Source organism: Larus michahellis, chromosome 13 (genome assembly GCF_964199755.1).
Source record: "Larus michahellis chromosome 13, bLarMic1.1, whole genome shotgun sequence".
Taxonomy (NCBI): Eukaryota; Metazoa; Chordata; class Aves; order Charadriiformes; family Laridae; genus Larus; species Larus michahellis.
In genome coordinates, this window is record NC_133908.1 from 11,087,317 (window position 1) to 11,111,416 (window position 24,100).

Consider the following 24,100-nt stretch of genomic DNA (forward strand, 5'->3'; position numbering starts at 1 on the left):
CGGGAGCCGTAGCATGAGACGGATGCTGAAGGTGCCGTTTGATTTTTCTGGGGGGCGTGGATGCGGGCCCTGGTCAGTCTCCCAGTTTTCCCAGAACACGCTCACCTTGGATGCTTTCTTCTGTGTCTCATGCATACTGAAGTACCAAATCAGCTGCCAGCGTGCGCGCGTGTGTGTGTTTGCATGCGGGAAAGATGAGGTAAAATGAAAAGTTGCAATTACAATTAGATTTTCATGAAGCACCTCTTGAATGTCTAATAACAACTGGTTATTTCAAAGATACTTACCGAGACTTAGCAATCATCTAATTTGACTTATCACCTCAATACACGATTTAATCATCAACCTGCATTTAATAACCACAGTGACTTCCTGAACGTATAAGAAATATAGCAGATAACGAGAATAGCGATAATTGTGATTATTGTTGGAAATTTAAATAGTCAAACCAGATCTGAAACTTTTATCTGCCTTGAATGAACCGATGATTGCTCTGAGCTGCCTGCAGCGTGTCTATTTTGGTACGGGCTCGGTCAGCTGGCGATAATCATCTTTAATAATCTATTAACAAAAGTTAATAATCTTTTGCTTTTCAGCGGTATGTTAATTGATGCCAGGGGGATTATAGGGAAAGAGTTAACGTACTTCTGCTGTTGTGCTGCGTGGAAGGCGCTGGCGGTGTTTGGGTGCTGTGTGTCTCCAGGGGCTGCGTGGAGGAGGAGGGTTTGGTGACATGACCCCGCTGCCCGTCCCTGCTTGGTTCCTGCTCCACCCAAGGCTTCCTGTGACATCCAGGCAATGCACTCGCTGTAAAACCTTCAAACCTCGGAGTCCTCGGGGTCCCCGAGCAGCCTCGCTGCCCGCGCTGGGTGCTGGCACCCTGAGTGCGAGGGTCGTGTTCGGGTACTCGGCGTTGGCCTGGGTGCTGGCAATAAACCCAAGGTGCTGCTGTGCCGTGCTCCTCTGGGGCAGGGGAGCATCGTCTCCTGGGGGTAGGCAGGGAGGGCAAACAGATGGAGGAGTCAGTGGGAAACGACGGCTTTTCCTGCAGCTGAGAAATCCCCATGGCTTTTTGCTTCCAGACATTTCCTTTGTGCCTCGTGTTGGCGATGCATTTACCCGTGGTGGTTCGAGCTTGGCAGGCATTGCTACAAGCCTTGGGCAAAGACCCCCCAGGATTTTGACAGGCTTGTGCTTTGCCCTGGGCCCATCACTCGGTGGAGACTCTGTCTGCAATGGCAGCTCTTTGGACCAGGTAGACAAGTGTCCTCCGCGCTGGCCGCCTCCCCCAGCCCGCACGGCTCAGGTGTGCTTTTCTAGCTGCGAAGATGCAGAAAAAGCAAACAAAACCAGAGCCACCCCATCCAGTTCACTGATTCAACGCAGGACTAAGGAAGTAGGTGACGATTTTACTCTCGGGAGAGGCGACGATGCCTGGCAGAGGGTCTGTGCTCCGTGTGGGCTTGCAGCCCCCCTGCTTTCGGAAGTCCATTTTGCTGTCAGTTCAGGGGGTTGACAGCTGATAAACCACCTTGTACAGCATCAAGTGCAGGCCCAAGGACGTGGTCTCCACGTTGCTGGTTGTGACTCTCCCCTGGCGTGTGTTAGTCACTGTCTCTCGGGGTCCCCCCACCCCCTTCTTCACTTGAAGGGCTCCATGGCCATCACAAGTCGGGCACTGCAGGTGGCAATTTCAAGCTGATCACTAGTTTTGTCTTTGAAAGAACAGGTTAAAAGTCGATCCAGGTACTTCACCCACTCTCCATTCCCCTGCCAATATTTGTGGGTTTGTGATCATGTTTTCCTGTGATTTAAACGATTTCCTGTCCTTGGTTGCTGCCTGAAAGACAGGCGCAAACAAGAGGGAACTGACTGCGCAGGTCAGGAGCGAACGCGGTAATGAGACGTGAAGCCCCGTCAAAGCAGCTTCCCGTGCCGTCAGAGCAGGCGCTTCTCTCCATCCCTGCCGTTGTCGGCATCCGTAGGGTTATCCCAACTCTCTTGTGCGGCTGTAGCGGTGGCGGTGATAGACCAGAGAGGTTAGAGCAGGCAGGCTTGGGGTTAATGTTTGCTGTGATTAATGCTGCAAAAATACGGGAAGGAAACCACGCGTTTTAATGAAAAGCCTCCGTCTCCTCCTTCCAGAAACCTCGCAATTAGCTGCCTTCAGCTGGTTGTTGATGGCAGCCGAGCGCATTCACAGATCTAGGTCAGCAAAAGGCCCTTGAGCGATCTGGGCTCCAGATGTTTGCTGCTTTTGACCGTGGGCCTGTTTGGGAGGTCCTGGGGTCTGAATTGCGCTTTGCTAGTTGTTGGTGGATGTGCAGAGACATCGCTGTGTCCTGTTCTCCCGTCTCTTGCGTCCCTGTTGCACGTTAAAGGACATTTGGATGCTTGGGAGGCAGATGCAAAATCAGATTTCAGCAATTCTAAGCAAATGATTCAGGGTCCTTTAACCAAGAGGAAAGGGTATTAAACTTCTTCATTTTGACCAAATCATGTTTGGATGTTCAAATTCTACCTACAGCTTCTCCACGAGCTGCATTTGGAGGTATTTTTTGTTCTTTCCTTGTTCTTAATACGTTTATGCCTTTCTGCTTTAGAAGAGCAGCTTCTGCTCCGTAGCCTGGAGGTGGCTGTTTCGGTAGGAGATGCCGCAAATCCTCGGGGTGCTGGGAGACGTCAGCCAGATGCGTTAGAGCACCAGAAGGACAACTGCCAGGACACCGCAGGTTATATTTTGCCGAGGTGTAACTGGGTGCAGATTCTTCTGAACAACTTCCCCCTCTGTAGATGTAGCCAGGATGAAAAAGTCTTCTGGCGTGTTGCTGGGAAATTATCTAAGTTGTGTTTCTGCCCCCAAAACCTCGCTGCATACTGCTTCTGTGGTACTAAATAGCAACTGCTCCCACGTGAAGCTGGTTTGAAGCCTCCTACCTGGGCACAGGAGGATGGCCAGGCTGTTACTATTCACAAATGCCTTTTTTCTTTCTTTTTTTTTTTTTTTAATAGCGTTTCGAGGGTGGATTTTTTTTTTTTCTCAGTTGAATGTTTGCAAGTGTCAGTGGGAAGTCATTTGAATATCACAAAGCCAGGATTCCTCGATTTCTCTACAGCGATCCTCTCCGCCTTGCAACACTAGTTTAATTCTTCCTGCTTGTTTGCTTTGCTTTTCAGCTGGGATGAGTCACTTATGCTAATAGAGCTGACTGGGGAGTTAAGGGGAGAATTTCTACTCTTACTAAAATGTTACCGGTCTCTTATTTTCATGGAGTTTTATGGCCTGTCTCCTATTCAGTACGGTTAAAATTAATTTCATGCCCCAGTTCATTCCAGTGTTTGCAGCTTCAAAAGCTTTTAAGTCCTATTTAGCTGCCTCGCTGTGCTCTGTTACCCGTCTGCTTGGGTCCCTTTGGTTCACCTGCGAGCGCGGGCTTCGAGCAAACACGGTTAATTTTGTATGCCGCATCTGCCGCCTGATCTAAGGCACCGTTGAGTGGTTTGCGCCAAAGACTTGACCTACCTTTGATGGGACTGTGTCCTTTCTGTTTGAAATACCGCCTTTGTTGGAGGGAAGGGCTCTGCCGCTCTCTCATCAAGAGAGAAGAGAGTGAGCCGGCGTTTAGCGAGCCCTCGTTTTGATAGGGACGGGCTGAGCTTTGCCCCCATAGCTGGCTTGGCCCTTGCTGTCTTTCAAGGTGGGAATTCTTTGACTTTGCAATGGACTGACAGGTTCCTCCAAGACGCGCCGCAGCAAGCACAATGGGAGGCCACTGGAATGATTCTGCATCAGTTGAGGGGGCCGCAAAGACTCGTTAGTTTGGTGGCTTTTTTTAGATTTTGCTGAAATACAGCAACAAATGCAGAGGATGCTTGCTTGTGCACCAGTTAAGCACCAGTGCAATCTGGCCTGGGTCTCTAATTTCGGTGTTTTGCCAGCTGGATGTACAAGGATGAGAGCTGCTTTCCCTACCCTGCCGTGGTAGTGATTTTGCGTATTCTCTAGACTCCTGGCACCAAGGATATTAACCTTCTTTCCTCGACGTGTTTGAAAAATGACAAGATGTTGTTCACATGAGCAGGATCAATTACCCGCTGTCTACCTGGAGAGGTATTCTCCGAGGGGGCCTTCGTCTCTACGGCAGGAGATTCCTGCTCGGTCAGCCATGAAAAACAGCCCGGTCGGACTCTCCTCCCCCCTTCCCGAAGCAGTCATCTTGAAATCATAGTCTGTGGGATTTGTCTTTGAAAGCAAAATGTGAGCTTCTGAGCCTTGAAAAAGCACACAGAGGGAAAACTGAAAAGCTCAGGGTAAGTACGTGCAAGATGCCGGTTACAGAGTTTGCTGTAAACCTTCCCTTCAAGAGCTTCTCCTTGTTCTTATGCTGAAATGCAGAAATGCTGGGGTGAAACCGGGCTGCATCCCCTCGGGATGCGTGCAGAGGTGTTGGAGAAGCAGGGTCTGAGTGTACGGTTAAAACAGGTGAAGAGCTTGGTGTCATTCTGGTGTTCTTGCGTGTTTCTGCAGATCCAGCAGCAGCAAAGCTGTGTCTACTGTTAATATTTGCACATCTGGGTTGCTGATAGCGCTTTTTTGGCAGGGGAGGGGGGAAACATGGCCTCTACAGAATCAAAATCTGAGGTCTGGATTTTCAGAGAGGTTTAGGGGCTTCTGAATATCTTTTTCTTTTCAACACGCCTCTCCCCTTTCTCCCAAAAGAGCAGAACAGCTTTCTTCTGAAAAATCTACTAACTACAGCTTTCCAAATCACTTGTCACTTTGGAAAATTTAAGTCATCTTTTCATTACTGGCTGTTTAGGGGTTTTAGTAGCATTGGATTGCCTCTAAATTCACAGTCGAAGCCTGACATGTAACATAAATGCTCTTCCAAACCCTGTCATTACTAATGCATTCTCTTTCAGGTCTTTTTATTAGCGCTTGTAGACATTTTCCTCATTAGAAATTCACCTAGCAGCTCCCCGCTCATCCCATTCAAGGTTTCTCATCTCTTTTATTCTCTATTGGCACGCACTAGGGCAGCAGTATTACCTTGTGATGAATTACTAAATGATGGAGACACGCGCCGCAACCTTCTGCTTCTTTCTCTTGCCAGTGCCAAGGCAGGTACTACTGGTTTTGAGTGGACTATCTTGCAACGCTTGGGCTTGCAATGTCGGCTTGGGCTTCAAAGGAAGGCGAAGGCATAGGACGTGTACCTGAGCAATGGCCAGAAGTGCTTCTGCACTTCCACTTGGCTCGTTTTGGTCCTAAACTCGTAGGTGCTAAAGGGGATGGGCATAAATTTCCCATCTGATGTTAAGAGATGTTAAGGTTGTGGATGTAACCGCTGCCCAAAGGAGTCACTTGAGCATCTCATTGGGAACATCTTCACAAGGAGATGGCACCACATGGACCTGGACAGGCTGTGCTGGGGGTCTGGCCAGGGCAGGCTCTGATAACAAGGCGCCCGTGTTTGCCAAGGCATCTCCTCTTTGGAGCACAACTGTCTCACTGCTCTCAGCGTGTGAACACCAGCTGAATTAACAGCACAAACTTTTTCATGAATTACAGTGATGACTTCAGACCTCCAAAGCTGAATGCATTTCGGACCTGCAAGAGGACATGATTTGGGAAGTTGGGAGACCTCCATCCAAATGGGTTCTTTCTCTTGAGTGTTGTTTTTGGGTACGAACGCAGCCTGCCTGACTGTACATCCGGAGTTAGGAGTCTCTGCCACGCCGTTCTTGGAGGCACAAACGGTGCTTGGGGTTTAGTCCATCCCAGTGCTCAAGGACTCTGGGGTGAATGAACTAAAGATCTGCTGTGATTTTCCTCCCCAGAAAGCATTTCTGAATATTGCAAGGAAACTGCTCCAAGCAGCTGGCTTTCCAGGAACGTGCCCTGCCTGGGGGTTAATAGGTTCTGGTGTATTACCAGCTGGAGCCGTGTGCTCCGGCCGTTTCAGAGCAAGGAAATGAATGAGTGCAGTGACCCATGAAGAGGATGACCTGCTCCCTGCCCTCTCCGCAGGGGTCTTGCAGCCAGAGGGCTAGGGAATCAGTGACTGCGGTCCTGGCACCAGCGATGCATAGGAGCAGATGAACCCTGGGGGACACGACCATTTCTGTACGCTCTCCGTTGCCTCTTGTCTGGTTTCACCTTGGAGCGTTCTTGCTGTGCTCCTCGGGTCCCGTGGTTTGCAGATCTCCAGTCTCACTGGCAGAGCTTTGTTTGGCTGGAGCTGCCAGGAGGCTCCTCCGTTTCCGACCCTCGCCTGCACGATCAATCTGGCTGTACAATGGCTTTGCCAGCTGCTCGCTGCCTCCTTCCCATCGGTCTTCGCAGACTTGATCCCTACTTTGTTTGCGCTGGCTGTTTGATGAAAGACGTTCCTGTGTAATTAAATACCCCTGATTAGTTTTGATCAAATAGCAAACTTCCTTTCATCTCGTCTTGCACCGGCTGAAGGTCTCTGCGGGCAGGCTCCTCCAGGTGTGCTGCGGTGCATCGGCTCTTTGTATCCTTGGGAGCCTTATCCCAGGGCTTTGGCAGTGTCCACACATGTGTACACACCAGCACTGACGCGCATGCGTGCGCGCACATCCTTTTAAGATCACAGCCTCCGGAAGGATCGTAGCCAAGTCATTCACATGGACCTGAGCCAAGTCACTCAAAAGTCGGAGTTACCGGTTCGCTCCTTGACTGGCTCCATTGTGAAAGCCAGAAAACAAAAACAACCTTGCGCCAAGACGGTTAAGGTGGAAGCGGCCGTTCCCACAGGGCTCCCTGTGCTTTGCTGGGAGCGGGAGTTGTGTTTCACTTGGTGGCTCGGAGGTTGGCTCTGAGAACCATGCTCAGGTGTGGGGCTCACCATAACTGGTCAGCGGGGCTGTGGGATGAGGGTGAGTTACACAAAGTTGAAAAGCTCTTGGAGAATCACACCTGAAATTATAGATAATATTTGAACCCTGCTTCCTGTGCTCGTGGCAGGTGACAATTGCACATCAAGTTTTGAGTTTGGTTTACCTTGTGTGATACCTGTTTCTTTCTGGTGGTGCTTGGGGAGAAGTGCTGGGCAGTGGTGGGGCTGCCCTGCCTCAGGTTCCCCACCTGGGTCATGCCCCGTTTCAAGCTGGTGCCTGGTACCGAGGTTCTTGCTACACTCATCCAGTTGATACCTGGCCCTTAAATCAGGGGACCCACTGCTCCTGAGAGCCTCTGCCACCCCAGACTACAGACAGATGTTGTTTGAAGGTGCAGAAGAAGCTTCTCTGGTGACCTAAGGGCTGGGATAGCTTTTTGTCACAGAGGAGGTAACGGGACGTGGTGTCCTCACCTTGGAGAAGAGCTGCCTTCAGAGGGAGGTGTTAGAAATGTATAAAACTGGGGCTGCTCTGGAGTAGGTGAGTGGGAAACGTGTGGTCACCATGTCATTGCAGCTGGGGGACACTCCGTGAAGTTGAGAGCCTACCAGAAAGAAGGGCTTTCCCTGCAGGCACACCAGGGAGCTGTGGAGCCCAGAGCCACGGGGAAGACAGAAATGTGGATAGGCTCCAGCGGTGATGAGATGAATTGTTGACCGCAAGGAAGGGGATGTGCCATCTGGCCGCCCCTGAACACCAGCTCTGTGTTGGGTGTTCAGGGGCGGGCTCCGTGTCTCGCTGGGTCCATCCCTGGCAGAGCAGCTGTGGGGCACCGCCGAGGACAGGGCAGGGGACTCACACGTCCTCCTGACTCGCCGTGATGTGATGTGCCAGCACAGCAATACTTAAAACTGTCCACGAGAGTCACTGTTGCTTTGTCTAAGGAGACTCCACTCCTCCTGCCTTCGAACTGCCTCATTTCTTCACCCCATGGAGGTTCGGGTCTCCATCCCCAACGATTTTCTTGTGCCCTGGCAAACCGCAGCAGGGAGCTGCAAGGATTCCGGCTGCCGAGGAGGATGAGGGGGGAGGGTTGGCGCGTTGCAAGGGCGGCCTTTCCCGTGTGCTGCTCCATGCTGGTTATTTCTGTGCGAGACTGCAGACTCCCAGCAGACAGCCCTTGCCGTCCCCGCCTGCGCCGCAGCGGTTGTGCCCGGCGCTTTGATTTGCCCGGGGAGCACAGCGTGTGCTTCGGAGACGTGTGGCCCGAATTAACCTCTCTGCAAATGGTTTCTAAGTAACAGCAGTACGTGTAGCAAGATAAACTGTGAAAACCTATTTATATTTACCGAGATTGTATTAACCTTTGAAAGGCTGACCTTATGCAAAAAAAAAAAAAAAAACCAAAAAAAAAAAAAAAAGAAAAGATAAAGTGGCAAAAACATTTAGAGCACGAGGGGGTGGTTGTTGTTTCTAATCCTTTCACTCTTTGATTACTTCAGCCTTGGTGGTGGTAAACATACATCAGCTTTCAAGGCATTCCTGATTTTTTGGAGCTGCGAAGCCATTTAGTCTTTGCCTGTATTAGCGCTTTCAAGGTCAGCCATGATGCAAAACTCAAGGCAACCCATCAACTGCGTAAGAGCTGCTAATTTTCTTCATTTACTCTCCTGTCTCCTGATAACTCGTGCAGCAGGTCTGGCAGCAGCGTGGCAAAGCCCCTCGTTGCTCCTGGATGTCGCCCAGGCTGGCGTGGGGAGGGCAGGGCTTGACTTAGCTGTGCTGGCCCCAAGGGACAACCCATGACCCCTTGCTGGGGGCCATCCCACACCTGATCATCACTGGCATCACCCCAGCGGTTTCCCAGTGTTAGAGTTTCCATCAGAATTGGGATAAACAAATAAACAAAGGGGAGTGTGTCCTTTGGGCACAGTCTCCCGTCGGAGCTTGTTCGTGCAGAGCTGAAGCTGTGGAAGGAAATCTCTCTGATGGGGTCTCTGCAGGAGGGTTGTGGGACCACTCGATGCTGGAGCCGGTGACGGAAGCTCACCGTGTGCGACACGAAGGGATGTGGGATCCTGCGAGGAGCCGGGGCCGGCTGGGCAGAGTGGCGCCTGGCGGGCAGGGCTGGCAAACGGGCGCTGGGTGCTGCGGGACTGACCTCGCCTGCGGGGCTGGAGGTGGAGGCGCTGGAGCAATCGGCACAGCACAGCCCCGTCCTGGTTTCTCGTGCCTCCCTCCCTGCACGAGGGGGCAGACATCACTGCAGCTCCCTGCCTCAGTTTCCCTAATTTTTGAAGGCACAAGTGAATGCACAGAGGTGAGCGGTGAGGTTTAGCACAGAGGGTCACCTGCAGCCCCCTCTGAGGCTCCTCGGTGGGTTCACCACACAGCAACGAAAGACAGTGGCGTTGTGTGATCCAGCAGGGAGAAGCCTTTGGCAGCAACGTTTATGAATTGATCCCATGAGGTGGTCTCTGGTCTTTGTAGTGCAGCCAGAACAACAGCGGGTCCTTCATAAATGTACCGTCAAAAAAGAGCAAAGGCAGCAATTGCCCCATGCCTGGATTTATTAGGTTTTTCCCCCTCAGTGATCAGTGCCCCTTTGATTTCTGAAACAGAGTCAAAGGACGTGGCTTGATATTCAAGCCCTCACTCAGAAAACCTTTGTGAATCCGAGAGTCTGCTCTGCGGGAGCCTTCGGCCTGTCGCTTGGCTCTGCCTTCTGCCGATGCTGGTGCCACATGGAATTGGGAGTGCACGGGGATTCGGGGCTGTGTGGCTGTAGCTGGGGACACTGGAGTCTGTTCCCAGCCGGTAGCTGGTGTTTTCCGTTGGCAGGAGGAGTTCCGAGTGCCGCTTGCTAGCGCTGCCTTGGAAATCAAGGTCTATTTTTGCACCAAAGCGTTGAAGGCAAAGTCAAAGGGAATGAAGATGTAGCGCAGCGCAGGCGGTGTTCAGGGACTCTGCCTGTGTCCCGTGCCTCTGGTAACTAATGAAGAGGGGAAAACAGAAGTTACAAAATATGAATGGTACTGTTAGGACTGGGAGTCAAGCCTGATGTGCTTCCTCCTTGGTAAACTAAAAAGAGGCCACAAAACTGAGCGTGGCGGTGGGATGCTGGAGAAGAAATCATCCCTGGCCCAAATCCTGCTGCCTTTCCTCTAGCACTTGTACTTGATCTTGGAGATAGTGGTGGTTGAAGACCCAACACCCAAGGAATTGCTGCCCTAAATAAACATGCTAATTATTGGGTGCCGGTATTCTGGCGGTGCCCCCAGGCCCTGCTCTGGGTCCCCATGTTCGGGCAGGCTGGGATCCCCTGGGATGCTGCCGGAGCAGAGGTGCAGCCGTGGCGGTGGGCTGGAGGGAGCTGGGGTCCCAGGGCAGCGCTTGCTGCGGGATCGCTGTTGTTCCCCGTGTCTGCCCGTGCACGGCTTCAGTGATGTAGCAAGAAGGGAATTTGAGAAGTGAAAAATTTGGATGCTTTCTGGGATGCTCCCCATCCCTAAATTAAGCCAGGACTGCCCCCAATCCTCCCTCTAAATGAGCTGGACCCTCTGCCCCTTCCCAAACAAAGGTCTTTTGCTGCTGATTAGGTTCAGGGATTTATGGGGGGAGGCGGGTGTTTTCTCCCCTCCCCACTAGCCAGGCAGAGAGGGGGATGAAGAAGCAGCAAGGGTGTCTCTTCATTCTGCTAAATCCTGCAGAACATGCCTACATGAGACTGTTAAGCTCCTGATCAGTAATTACACACTGCAGCTCTGCCTTTAATCGGGATAAAAGACTTAAGGAAACTCCTTTGACCCTGGTCTCTACCTTTTACCTAGAGATTTTATTGCTGTGACTGTTAGGAACAGGAACGACTGCGGGAGCTCAGTGCTCGGGTTCCTGCAGACTCTGGGAGCTCGTGCCGCCTTTCCAGCTCCTCACCGCTTTGGCACTGCTTCTCTTTGAGCAGTTATTTCGTGCTGTCTTTAGAAAGCAGAAAGAAGAAGAAACCAGGGGAGTCTCTGGGCAGACGCCGGGCGGGTTGTGGTTGCAGTGGCTGGTTTCTCTCTTGAGGTCCCAATTCTGCAAGTGGCTGAAACTTTCCTGGCTGGTTTGTTTGCAGCTTTGTTAGGCAGGGCTCCAAGAAAGCGAGAGGTTAGGAGATAAGCGCTGCAAGCCCTGCCGCAGTCCTGCCTCCTTATCAGTGCCTCGGAGCCCGGGGTGAACAACCCCTGGGGAGCGTGTGTGCGCTGGCAGCTCCCGCCGTGCTGGCCCTGGGGACCGGGGTGGCTCGTGGTGGCTCAAAGTGGCCTCTGCCCACCTCCCGCCACACAAAGCTTGGCCTGAGCCTCCCCAGCTCTTGGGACCCCATTGGGGTTTTGCAGATCAAAAGGTAAAAATAATCAAGAAACAGCCTGGCCCATTGGTAAATGCAGAACTGAATATCTGTCCATGTTCAGTGCACAGTAAAGGTTTGCAGAAATGGGAGTTCATAATTTTGGTTCTCAACCTTAGTCCTGGTTTTACCAACAGATGTGGGCGACGTTCCACCTGTTGGAGGGTTTGTTGGTCTTTCTCTAAAGCTGGTGCAAAGTCCCTAAATAACCACATTTGCTGCTCTGAAGTTGATGCAATTCTGAGTTAAGGTGGAAACTACGCTGCCAACTCCTTTGGGAACGGGGAGAGCCAGGCTCTGGATTTTAGCCGCCTTGTTAATCAGATCTCATCTTTTTGGTTTTTTCCTTTACAGAAACCAGGCAATGCGGAAAAAGTTAATTTTGTACTTTAAGAGGAGAAATCATGCTCGCAAACAGTGGGTAAGTGGTTCCCTTATACCTTGTTTTATACGTATAAAGCAGTGTAATTTAATATGCGAGAAGGTAAAGGATGTTTTCCAGCAGAGAGGTGCTGGTGCTCAGCGCTTTGCCTGTTGCATTGCTATGGTGTCTCTTTATGCTTAAAATAACTTGGATGTAAAGGAGAGGTCCCCGGTCGTGCCGCAGGCAGCGCCTCCCTCCGCCAGTACCCCCTGCAGAGCAAACGTGGGGGGCTGGCTTAATCACGGCGGAGCCCTTCATTCATCGCAGAGAGCCTGTGCACAGCATAAACGTCTGTTCTGTGAGTAATTGAACCCTAAGAGAGGTGTGAAACAAGCTGACTCTGCTTCCGATAAATGGTCTGGAGTCTGATCTGACTCCTTCCAGCTGACCACAGAGCGATGTTCTAGGAATTTGTGGTTTCAAACAGAAATCAAGCTCTGCGCCAGTTCGTTTCTAGGCAGCTTTTCCTGCAAGATAGTTCCAGTGCCCTTCACAGAGGTGGTTCTTGGTTAGCTAAGGGGGAAAGTGGGGTTTATTATGAGACTTCAAAGGCGTCTGTTGCAAGTCCCTAGTAAATAGAGGAGAAAGTTCAAATGGGATTTACAGAATTTATATGTTTTCGACGCTGACAGTTGCCTGCGGTACTCCCCAGTGGGAGCTGGGAGGCGAAACCGGTACAGAAGGGGAAATGCCAGAAGCAACCAAGTTGTTGCTTGGCAAGGTGGATTTTGGGGTGTCTTTCCGTGAAGGGCAGTTCAGCTCATGACACAGGGCTTCGTGTTTTACATGGAAGATGTAAATACCGGTTCCTGACTCGGTGTCTCTGTTCTGGGGCGGGCTCAGGTGCCAGCATCTTAAATTGCCAGTGGTGCAGGTTTTCTGAGCGTCTTTGGTGCTGGTTTTGGACAGAAGTGCTCCGTTTGGGAGGTTATTAGAAAAATTCAATATAATAGCCTGGGAAGTGGTATGAAGGCTCTACCTTTAAAAGCAGCTTTCAGTACAGGCATGTCTGAGCCAGTGATCAAATTAGTTTCTTATTTATGGTGAACAAAAGATCTTCCTTTTCTTTCCGGTGCTTTGTTTTTTTTCCCCCCTGTTTTGTAGAATTCTTCCAAAAGCCACGGATCTTGCACTCCAGAGGGATGGTCGTGTCTCCCTTTCGTGTCCGAATCCATGTGTGTTTAATCTTTTCCAAGACAAAACTTCTTCCAGGTTTCTAGCGAGGGGCTACAGGTCTTACACCTTCAGCACGAGCCGGGGTGGCAGCAGGCACCTTGCCTGCCGCAGCTGAGGACTTCTGCACGTGTGGGAAGCGGATCAGTATTCCCTTCCTCAAAACAGGGATTGCAAAGCATCGGGCGGTTTTACTGGAACCAGAAGGGAACTGCCCAGGAGCCGCTTTCTGGTGGGAAATGGCCGGTTACTGTGCTAAATCTAGAGTGAGTCGCTCTTTTGTGAATATCGAGGAGCTGGGGAAAAAGGTTTAATTAGGCTGCAAGAGCACAGTTCCTAAAATACGGCTTGCAGTAAAGTCGCCTGTCATGCAAAATAGGTGCATTTCTGCCAGCCAGTTTATTCAGTGTCCTTGAAAGGGGATTTTTCAGTTTAGGGAAGCATTTTGCCTATTCTACAAAATAGGCAACATACGGTTGCTGAATTTGCAAAGTGAATACATTTGCTGATTCTGTTTGCAAAATGGGTACGCTTAGCTATTTTTCTGCCTATTTTGTAGCCGACCCTATTTTTAGCAAAGCCCATCTACGTGCCAGCGTTTCTTTCTGGCTCTTTTACTTTCTGGGGTATTGTCGCTGCCCCGGGCTGGCTGGAGCAGGGTCAGAGCTCGGTCCCTGCAGGCTCCGGCCCTGAGAGCCCCACCGGAGGTTCTGCAGGGCTTTCTCCTGCCTCCACCCAGGTCGGCACAGCAGAAGATATTTAATTACCATCAGAGGGGTGATGCTGCAGAGAGAGAAGGGTAAAGGGAGCCGTGCTGGCTGTAAGAGATTTATCTCCATCAGCCAGGGACCCAAAACCGTGGGGCTTGCGTAGGAATTGGACTGGTTCCTCCTGTCACCTTCGCTCTTCCCCTCCCCTCCGAAGAGCTGCTCCGTTCCCTGGAGCTGCGAGAGCGTGGGCTGCGGGAGGGCTCGGGCTTGGCACAGCCTACAAACTGCCTTCAGCTGCTACGGCGGCGTTACTATTCATCCATTTTTAGATACGCATGTCAAGTCCGATTTGGCTCGCCATCACTTAGTTGTGTGATTGAGAGGCTGATGGGCTGGTGAGCCCAGCCGGGAAGAGGAGCGGAGGAAGCACCGGCGCTAAAAGCCAGCACAGACAGTTGCTGAGGAATGGACACGCTTGCTTAAGGCTGCTCAGAGGATGCTTGAAGAAGGAATAGACACTTCTGCTCTTAAAGTGCCTGACCGGGAGCTTCTGGTGATAAAGCTGTGAAGATCCGGGGAACGCATGGTGCTATAAGGTGCCTGTAACCTTGGCTCTTAAAGGATGGCAAAAGATTGCAGGGAGCGTGTATCCCAGCTGGACCAAAAAGTGCTAGACAGGGCTGCTGCAGACCAGCCCTGCTGTGGTGGGGTTTGAAGCTTGGCATGGCAGGAAGGATCTCTTTGCTCCATGGTGGGAAGGGGCTTTAAGAACGCAGATGCGAGTCAGAAGTGCTCGGCTGGTCCGTAACAGAGCTGTGCTCTGGAGGGCTGAGCTGTTTGAGCAGGGAGCTTTGGTACTGCTGGGGAAATCAGGAGTGTGACGTTGACGTTGCTTTTTCCGTCTGCAAATACCAGTTCCTTAAAAGAGAACATCTGGATAAAGATTTCATCAAGTTATCCCAAAAAGTGGAGGAAAAGGAAGAAAAAGAGCCACCCCGCTGGCTGCGACACAGCCTGGTGGCTGTGCTGGGGCAGTGGCGATGCAGGACCCAGCACCAGCTCATTCCCACAGGAGACGAAAAACCTTTCAAAGCCTCGAAGCTTTTCCGCAGAGCGAGCCCTCGTGCTGGGCTGTCCCCCGGCCGCGCCGCAGGCTGGCACACAGCGTGGGGCACCGGCTGCCTCCCGGCGCTGAGGCTTGATAAACTTCGCAGGGTATTTTTAGCCTCTTCCCAAACGCGACGCTCTGAAAGCAGGAGGATACAGCAGATTTGCTGGCAGGGTGGGAGCTCTCGTGTGCAGAGGGCTGATAGCGTCGCTTCAGGAGGGGTAAAAACTCAGCAGCTGTGATTTCTCCGAGCTGCCACAGTTTATTGGCATTACCTATAGCTCCTTGCCCACGGTGCGAGATTCCCCTTGGCAGGTTTATTTTGGTTCTCCATCCTTGCTTTCATCTTCGGCCATTTCCTTTAGCTCCGATGAAACCAAGCACCTCCTGTGCATCCGTGCAGGGCAGGAAAGCCTCTGGCTCCAGGCGTGCAAGTGGGAATGAGTTTATTTGCAGGGGAGGGTGTTAATCTGCATGAGCCGTGGTGTCTGAGATGCTTTGTCCACCTCACGTTATGATCGAGGTGCCTCCAAAAGGCCACGGGATCACAGGACGTGTTGCTGTGCTTGGGTTAATGGCAGGTCCGCGGTGGCTGGACCAAACCCACGTGCCAGGATCAGCGCGACGCTGGCCACAGGTTGCTGCGGGCGCCTGGCAGAAGTGCTGGGCCACGGAGCTGCTGGTGCTCGGGGTCTGTGGCATAACTGACCCACTTGGCTCAGGGTAACCCAGCGGCCTCCTGACCTGGAATTGGGCATTTACATCGGTTTGGGGATTTTTTTACCTCTGCCCATTATTTTTTTTTAGTGGCTGAGAGCGAGTGAGACGCAAGCAGAATACATCTGGGAAGTCCTACAGCCTTGGACTTCCCTCCGGTCGTGGGGTGGGGATGGCAAGAGATGAGTTTAGTTCTTTGAAATCCGGATTCCCCCCGGCTCTGCTGCAGTGCCGAGCATGCCGGTGCTGAGCCGCCCGTTCTGGAAAGCGGCGTGGGGGGCAGGAGGCGACCTGGGGTTTTGCCATTGATTATTTTGCAGAGCGACATCTGCTTTCGCTTCCTGATCTGGGGCCTAGAAGGCATTTGTTTCACTCAGAACGAAACCTTAAAACCCCCTCTGCTTGCTCAGCTGCTTTCACGTGAGGCTGGGCACCATCACTCCTGTCACCGCTGCAGCCCTGGGGGATGGTGGCCAGGCATCTTCTTGGTGTGGACCCCTCCTGTGCGTGGGCGTCCTCCTCCAGCAAGAGGATGGCCGGAGGAGGGAGGAGAGATTTGGAGGGTGGGGAGAGGCTCATTTGTGTTGCAAATAATATCTTAATGTGGTGATTACTGAGCTGATCCCCTCAACGCCAGGGAGGAGCGTGGTGCTGGACCTGTGTGGGTGGCTGGGAGGTGTGTTCTGAGGATGTCACCCAGGGGGGACATGACTTGGAAACCCCTCACAGCGCAGCGTTTCGTCAGAGCCTGCATTTGCCATCAGTGAGGACACACTCGTCCCGCTCCTGGGCCAAAAAGGAGGAGCGGCAGCTGACAAAAAGCTTTAGCATTAGTCCTCCTCCAGGATGGTGGAGGAACTGGGGACATGATGGTGTGGCTCCCTCCCCAGCACCGGGGTTTTGGTTGCCGAGTCGATCACCCAAAGCGCTGGAGGATGCTCAGGCAGAAGGTGTGGTAGGTGAACAAAGCCCACGCTGGGCGAGAATCCTGGTTTTCCCATTTTATATTGGGTCTGGAAGGGAAAAGCCTGAGAGTACCTGATGGCCTGTCTTGAGAATTTACCCTTGGGTTGGTCTCAGACCCTGGAGCGTGTCCGTGTCCTAGTAAACCATATTTATTTGAGCAAAGTGACTCATGCTCAGCTGAGCAGCCATCGAGGGAAAGGCCTGGAGGAGCTGCCCTTCCCAGGCACGTCTCCTGAGCTCCCTCTCTCCCTCTGCCCTTTCAGGAACAGAAGTTTTGCCAGCGCTATGACCAGCTGATGGAGGCCTGGGAAAAAAAAGTGGAGCGCATTGAAAATAACCCCCGGCGCCGTGCCAAAGAGAGCAAAGTGCGGGAATACTATGAGAAGCAATTCCCAGAGATCCGGAAGCAGCGGGAACTGCAAGAGCGCATGCAGAGGTTAGAGGAGAAGCGGTAGGAAGGGGCTGAGCTGGTATCGGACAGCCTTTCTTTTTTCTTTGGGGATGGGTGTGGGATTTGTTCGTGGGAGGGGCGGGCTGGGGTGGGTATCGGTCCCTTTTCTCCCCTTCTGGTCAAAGGCGGAAGCCGCAGACAAGCAGCTTTGCTGCGTTTTCCCCAGGGTGGCTCAGCACAGAGCCAAGAGAGAAGGAAAAATGTCAGGAATGTGGCTGCCCATCTCCCCTCTGCTGCTGATCTCCTGTCTGGCCGCATTGGATCAAGGGCAGCTCCCTTGGGCTGGCCAGGACAGCGCTAATTACTGCCTTACTGGTGGGCCCAAATGAAGATGTACAAGGTTTGCAGATGGATTTGGTCATGTCGATGATTTAATACATGCACATGCTTTGATCCAGAGCATGGGTAGGGCGAATAAACATCTGCAGAGGAATGACAGCAAATGACATGAAGGGAGCAGAGCGTCTCACTGAAAGGGATGTCCCCTGTCTCTCCCGTCCCCTGTCCGTTTTCTCCTCCTCATTGGAAGTGCAATTGAGGCGACATTGTTTCCTGCCAGGAGGAGACATGATTTCATGATCTCCACCCTTCTTGCTGAAAACTCTCCATCCTTCCCATTTCAGCCCTGGGATCTTGCCCAGGGACACCTGCTGTGAGCACCAAACCCTTGTGCCAGCATCTCATCCTTGTGCCCTGGGTGGGTCCAGACTTCCTAATTGGTGGCTTTATTATATCTTAAAGAGAAGGGGAGAAATGGTACAGAGAAATGTTTTAAGATTTTATGTGCTTAATAAGAATAGTTTTAATTCCTTGGGATGTGTGGCTGTTACATTGGGTGACACTGGGGGGATGGATACTGGGGAAATGGATACTGGGGGTGATACTGGGGAAATGTCTGGGTTTGATTTGCAAACCAGATGTGGTGGCACAGTGCTGACGGCGCGGTGCTAACGCTGACGCCTTTATGCCATTGCTGGGGTGCGATGAACGGGATTAAATACGGGGGAGAGTATGGTTGGGTAGGAAATGTCCTTCTATTGTAGCGGTCCAGGAGCTGGCACAGGTAAGGAACGTGGTTGGAGGCTTTTGACCTCTGAGTCCTAAACCCAGGGGACGCAGGGGACGGTGCTCTCTGGGCAGGAATGAGCACTGTCAGAGCCCCTGGGGCTGCAGCGGGCGCCTTTCCCACAGCTTGGCATGGGGTGGCCTGGGTGAGGTGTTGGGATGTGGTCATTATGGAGGTCAACAATGAGAACAACAGGGCCAGCACGTTGTCACTGAAGGTGGTTTGCTGCTTATGAAATGGAGCATCAGTGTCTGAGTGTTCCACTGCGCTCTCCCAGCAGGGTAGGACAGAGGGGCAGCGGCGGGCTCTCCATGTCGGCCGCACGCAGCGAGCACGAGGTGTCAGAAATCATCGACGGGCTCTCAGAACAAGAGGTGAGACCGGCTTGTCCTTTCTCCTTCTCTTCACCCCTCACTCCACCCTTCTCTGAGGAAGCCAGGAGAGTTACCATCAGGTCCCACACTGAAATCTGATACCAAATCCTGATAACTTCAGGCCACACTGAGGTTGGGGAGGCCGCCGTGATGCCTAATACACTTTCTGGACAGGATCCAAAGTGAGGTGTTCCTTTAGTATCCAGCAGCATTTTTCCAGCCCCCCGAGAGATGCAAGAGACCTGTGTGATGGTTCCGCAGGAGCAAAACATGGAGCAAAGCACCTCAGGAGCTAGTGGCCAGTGGGTTAGGGTTTAGCGGCTTTCGACTGCCTCTTAGGGAGCTGAAACCCCAGCGTGCTGCTCATCCTGGGTAGCAGCCCACAAACACCTCCTGGCTGTTGGTTTAAACTGGAAGCGGAGGTGGGAAGGGAAGGGAGCTGACGCCCTGGCTGCCGGGTGGAGGGGTTTTTCTATTTCTTTTTATTTTGAATGGGCTGTGCGGCTTGACACAGGGGAATCCTATGGAATGAATGGTTTGTACGTGAGCCAGTTGGCCCACATCTTCTGGGAGTGCTCCATTCATCTTGAAACATCCCCGTGACCTTGGCTTCATTTGGATCTGGTTTCACAAGGGTTCCACTCTCTTGGCACGGAGGCCAGCTGCAGTGAATGGATCGCGTTTGGGAGGGGAGAGCAGCCATTGCCCGGCAATAGCTGAGATGTTTGCTGCCTGCGCGGCATGGTTCGCTCCCTGCCTTGGGTCCCGGGCAGTTTGCTGTTAGCCAGTTAAGGCGATGACCTGGAGGACACGGATCTCAGAAGCAGAGGGAAATTTCACAGCTTGCAGAGGTCGTGGCCGAGGGGAGAGTTAGACGATTGCCTCCGACCTCCTCCACACTGTGCTGCTAAACTCCACCCCGATAGCCTTCTGCTGAGCCCTGAGGCACCGCTTTGCTCATTTCAGAGGAGACCTGAAGAACTTGCAGCCCTTCCAGAGGGTTGGAAGGAGCAGGGAGGTGAGAGCTGGAGAGCATCGCTGGCGGCAGGGGCCAGCTCTCTGCCCTGACACATTGCTGGGAGGAGAGGGGTCTGGCTGCCCGCCGGTGGGATGCCATCTGCAGCGCTTGGCACCCTGAGATCCTGCTGGGTGAAGGGGGAGTCCCTGCGCCCTCAGCTGCAGGCGATGCTCCTGCCGGCTGCCGCTCTGCCTGCCGGGACTCTGCACAGGGACTTTCTCCTTTCGGCTGGGGCCGTCTGCGGTTTTTGGGGTCAGTGCTCTGGCTCCACGCGGTCCCTGACCTCCCTCCATGAGATGACACCCCCCGGGGCATCTGAAGCAGACAGTTGCTGAATGGGAGGTGTCCTAGTGAGGATGGGGAACGGGATGAAAGGAGTTGAAACGTCTGTGTCTGTGCAGAGAGCTGTGTTTTAGGAAGAGGAGGTTGGGTCTGATCAGTCGCAGTGGGGAAGCAGAGTGGTGCTGGGCAGGTCTGGGTCGGCAGCTTGCTGGAAGGGTCGGATATTACTGTTCTTCCAGGAACCAGCATCTAGCTGTAAATTAAAATAACGGCACTTGAGACCTGGCCTTCCTGGGTCAGGGGTTGGAATTTATGTCTGACCAGTGCCATCCCAGGTGACAGGGAGGACTTGGAGTAGCAGTGTTGCTAGCGAGCGAAAGAGGGGGACCAGAGCATCCCTTCATCCGCACAGGGCAGGCCTGTGCCGGGGGACAGTCCAGGCATGCAGGCAGGAGACGGCACAAATGAGACATCGCATTGTCCGCTGTGTTGCAAATACTTAAGGAAACCAGTGGGCCCTGTCTGTCCTGTCCCGCTGTGCAGCCAGGGCTCTGGCTGGACTTTGCGCTTGAATAGGATGGAGTAAAGGCATCAGATTGTGTCCCAGGGTGCTTCAGTAAGAGGAAAGAAAGGAATGATGGCCCTGTTATGGTGACATTTGAAACATCCTGGAGCAATATTAGGTTTCCTGTGGAAGGGAAACAGAACATCTCCTTCTGCCCACCCTTTCAGAAGGCTGTGCGAGCTGACCCCCTTCCCTCACAAGTTGGGGTGGGTGGCTGAACCTCCACGCGGCCGTGGGTTCGATGGCTGGGAAGGGGTTTGCACTCCATCTGCCACCGCGGCTTTGACTTGTCTCTGATCCTGGTCAGGAGCTGTTTTGCTTAAGTCAGATATTTCCACACGGTATCTTAAAGCCTTTTATTTCAAAATGAAAGATTAATTGTTTCCTGGCTGACAGCGATAGCCTCTTTCAGCGTTTAATTTACAATTACTCTAGCAATAAAGCTGTCTAGTGCTTGCTTTTGAATTCCCCTGTTCCTCCGCCTGTCCTTTCCTCTCGAACATCTGTCCCCTGCGGTCCCTGCGGGGCTGCAGTGCTGACCAACTGTTCTCTCCGCTTTCCCCAAAGAACCTGGAGAAGCAGATGCGCCAGCTCGCTGTCATCCCGCCCATGCTCTACGATGCTGACCAGCAGCGCATTAAATTCATCAACATGAACGGCCTCATGGATGACCCCATGAAGGTCTACAAGGACCGGCAAGTGATGAACATGTGGAGCGAACAGGAGAAGGAGACCTTCCGGGAAAAGTGAGTGCAGCCCCCACACCTCCCTTTGCGTAGCCCGTGGGAAGTGGAGACGGGACCCGTGCGATGCTTGGGCCGGGGCCTCAGCACGCTAAGGCATGAATTTCCCAAGGGCTTGTCTTGCTCCCCCAGGGACACAGCCGCGGTCGCTGTGTTGCCTTGGGCCTGGGCACAGGGTGATGCACCTGCAGAGAAACCTTCAGGCCTTTCTGTGTGGTTGGTGTGTTCGTGCCCGCCTGCAGGGGTGTGGGAAGCTGCTGCTCACAGCAGGGGGAGAACTTGAAGTTTTTCTGCTTCTGCATCCCCTGTTGTATCAGCCGGTTTAAGGATAACGCCAGTGAAACCTGCTGCTCCATACGCTGTTAGGTTTTTGGATTTACATGCTGTCCTTTGGGCACGGTGTGTCCAGAGGGATACTCAGGACTGTCAACATCCAACCCCCCATGTAGACCCCCTCAGGCTGCAGCTTCCAGCCGGTGTCCATCCCTCAGCACTCTGTCCCGCTGCCTGCAGGATTTGCCACTGGCTGCTGTTTCCATGGAGGCATTCCCATGTAAGACAAGTGCAGACTCTGGCTGCAGTGCTTTCTCCTGGCTACAAGCAGTGCTTGAGAACAGCTTTGCTTCAGCAACTGAGATCACTTGGGGGATCACTGATCCCTTCCCTGGGTGCCACCACCAAGCTGTGGGTGCCCAGCTGAGCCTCACATCCAGACTCCCCTGTATCTCATAGCCCAGTGGAGGCCCAGGTGTGTTTGCATGGAGGACTGGAGCATCCTTGGTGCCCTCAACGTGCCCTGTGTGTCTGTGAAAACAGAGCTGGAGTTCAGCTTCCAGCAGGATGACCTCTGCGAGGGCACACTGCTCTGGCACGAGGGACACGGGGGTACAGGGCTGGACCAGAGCCGCCTCATCCCTTGCGGCAGCACCGCCTTAGTCTGGCCTCTGGACGATCGTGAGACAGCTCCATGGATTACCAGCAGGCCCACAGCCAGCCATGCTGGAAGCTTCTCCATGTCCGGGATCCCTCCTCTCGTGACAACTCATGTTTGCAGCTGAAATAACTAATTGCCAAAACGGACCGAAAAAGAACAAAACAAGCAAACCAGCTCCAAGGCTTTGGTAGAGGAGAATCCTCATTGCTAATCAGCCTTAAAATATGACACTCCAAACAGCAAGGCTTGCCCGCAAATGACGCAAAGGCTAATTACTTGGTCTTTAATAGCGGGGCCGTGCCTGGCTAATGGGGCTGGAAGAATCCACACCCAGCTCATGCATCCTGCTGTGCACGGTGGTTTCTGTGTCATCACCGTGGGTGATGCAGAGCTCAAGGCGTAAATACAGCAGGATTTTGGGGCTCTCACAAAGCTCATTTTAAGAGATTGGTACTTAGGAGCTGTAAGGAGGGCCAAGGGAGTCCTGCCCCAGCTCTCGCCTGGATCCCAGTGTGCAGGTAGCTGAGCTGCTTGGTGTGCTGCAGCTTCTGGCCTGGGTATTTAAGGTGAACCAAAGTTGCATCATCCGTGATCATGACCCAGAGCCCGGCCTCTTCCTGGGACCATCAAAACCCGGTGCACCCTTTTGTTCAGCCCTGATGGCAGGGGCTCTCGGAGAAAACAGCCAGGCACTGCAAGGGCAGCAAGCTCCAGGTCTGAACTCATTCTAGCCCTTAAAACATAACCACGAGGAAGAGTCTGATTTGCTTTGCTTCTGGGCAGGATTTCAGGTCTCTTTGTTGAGAGCCCATCGCTAGCCTGCTCCCAGCAGGGCCATGGTTGGCTGATGATGGAGCAGGGGTGGCTGCGGTACCCCTCGATCCCACTCAGGCATCGAGGCCCTGTCGTGCTGGGCACCGTGAGAACGCAGCATCCGTCCCTCATCATGGGACATGGCCCGAAAAACAGTGGATTGTCATCTGCATTGCCCCCGACACTGCGTTAGTGTCACGTTATCATTGATAATGTGGCCTTGTAAACCCTGTCCCTTGGTTTGTGCTGTGCACAGAGTGATGAGCCAGCTCTGGAGCTGTGCTCTGATCCCAGTTTGTCGGAGCAGCCCAGCTGATTTTCTCCCCCCCGCCCCATAGCGTTTCTGGTTTCTTTTTTCTTTTTTCTTTTGCTTATTTATTTAGTCACGTGTCTTGGGGGATCTCCGTTGGAGTCTGTATTATATCTGGGGGGAGGGTAGGTTTTGCCCTTCAAAACACTTAATGGCAGAAAGGCTGATAGAGACTTGGGTCCCCATTAAGTGCCCAAGAATCACGTTCCCGTTGCTGTCCATGCTCCCACCTCCCACGTCCAGCTTCGCTCCAGCCCTGGCATAAGAGCCATGTCCTCCGCACTTCCATGATGCACTGGTTAACTATTCCTCCTACCAGCGGGATCGCCTCATGCCAAGGGCTTGTTGGCCTTTCAGTGCTTCCCCACCAGCTAGGCAAAGGGATTTGTTGGAGGCGATGTCTCTGCACCCGGGGACAGCTTCTCCCCAGCGGGCGATGCACCCTCCTGGGCTGCCGGAGCCACGGGCGAGCCTGCTGACAGCTCCTCCGCTTGCTGGGCAGGAGGCGGCGTTCCTGGGAGCCGCTGTGCCACTGGGGATCTCTTGAGCAACTCAGCAACGTGGCAGCTCTGTGCCTCCTCCCGGGGTTTGGGTTTCCCTTCCCCTCCTTTGCAGCTGCTCCTGACAGCCCAGCTGGGCTTGGGCTCCTGCTCAGCGGCGGGGGCACCCCCAGCCATGCTGTGGGGTGCTTGTGTGCGGCCATTGATGGCGATTCCTCGCCCTTTCCTTGCCAAATCCCAAGGCCTCCGCCCTCTGTGCCCATCCTGCCGTTGGTACGGGCTTTGTGGCTGTGGGATGGAGCAGGGCGTCAGGCACTGCCAGCCCCCTGCCCTCTCCCACCCTGTGACAAACATCTGTGCATCAAAGCTCCCAACCAGCTCAGCTCCACTGGGCTAAATTTAAAGTTCCCGTCTTTCTGGGAAGCTGAGCAGCAGACAAATATTTTCTCAAAGCCGTAAGTCCCTCGGGGAGCAGCCTGGCCTTGCTGCTCCGGGCGCGCAGGGCATGGCAGCCCAGCTGCGAGGAGGGTCGGAGCTGGCACCCACGCTAACCCCCTCCCTCTTGCTCCCGCAGGTTCATGCAGCATCCAAAGAACTTCGGCCTGATCGCATCCTTTCTGGACAGGAAGGTAAGCCTCCCTGCCTGGCTTTAACCTCCCTGGCACTCCCGTTTCTCCATCACGCGGCTCGCTTTG

General features: G+C 53.1%; 1 protein-coding gene across 25 annotated transcripts in view; it reads left to right on the forward strand.

Moving 5' to 3' along the window:
- NCOR2 (nuclear receptor corepressor 2) overlaps nucleotides 1-24,100 on the forward strand; it is a 253,248-nt gene that overhangs the window by 148,064 nt on the left and 81,084 nt on the right. For 11 of the 25 annotated variants that reach the window (XM_074606451.1, XM_074606465.1, XM_074606464.1 and 8 more), the window contains exons 9-13: nucleotides 11,606-11,672; nucleotides 16,613-16,800; nucleotides 18,144-18,240; nucleotides 20,673-20,851; nucleotides 23,980-24,034. In XM_074606451.1, coding sequence (XP_074462552.1) covers nucleotides 11,606-11,672; nucleotides 16,613-16,800; nucleotides 18,144-18,240; nucleotides 20,673-20,851; nucleotides 23,980-24,034 — 586 coding nt within the window. The remainder of the gene's footprint in view (nucleotides 1-11,605; nucleotides 11,673-16,612; nucleotides 16,801-18,143; nucleotides 18,241-20,672; nucleotides 20,852-23,979; nucleotides 24,035-24,100) is intronic. The other 14 variants (XM_074606460.1, XM_074606478.1, XM_074606474.1 and 11 more) reach the window with 3 other exon arrangements.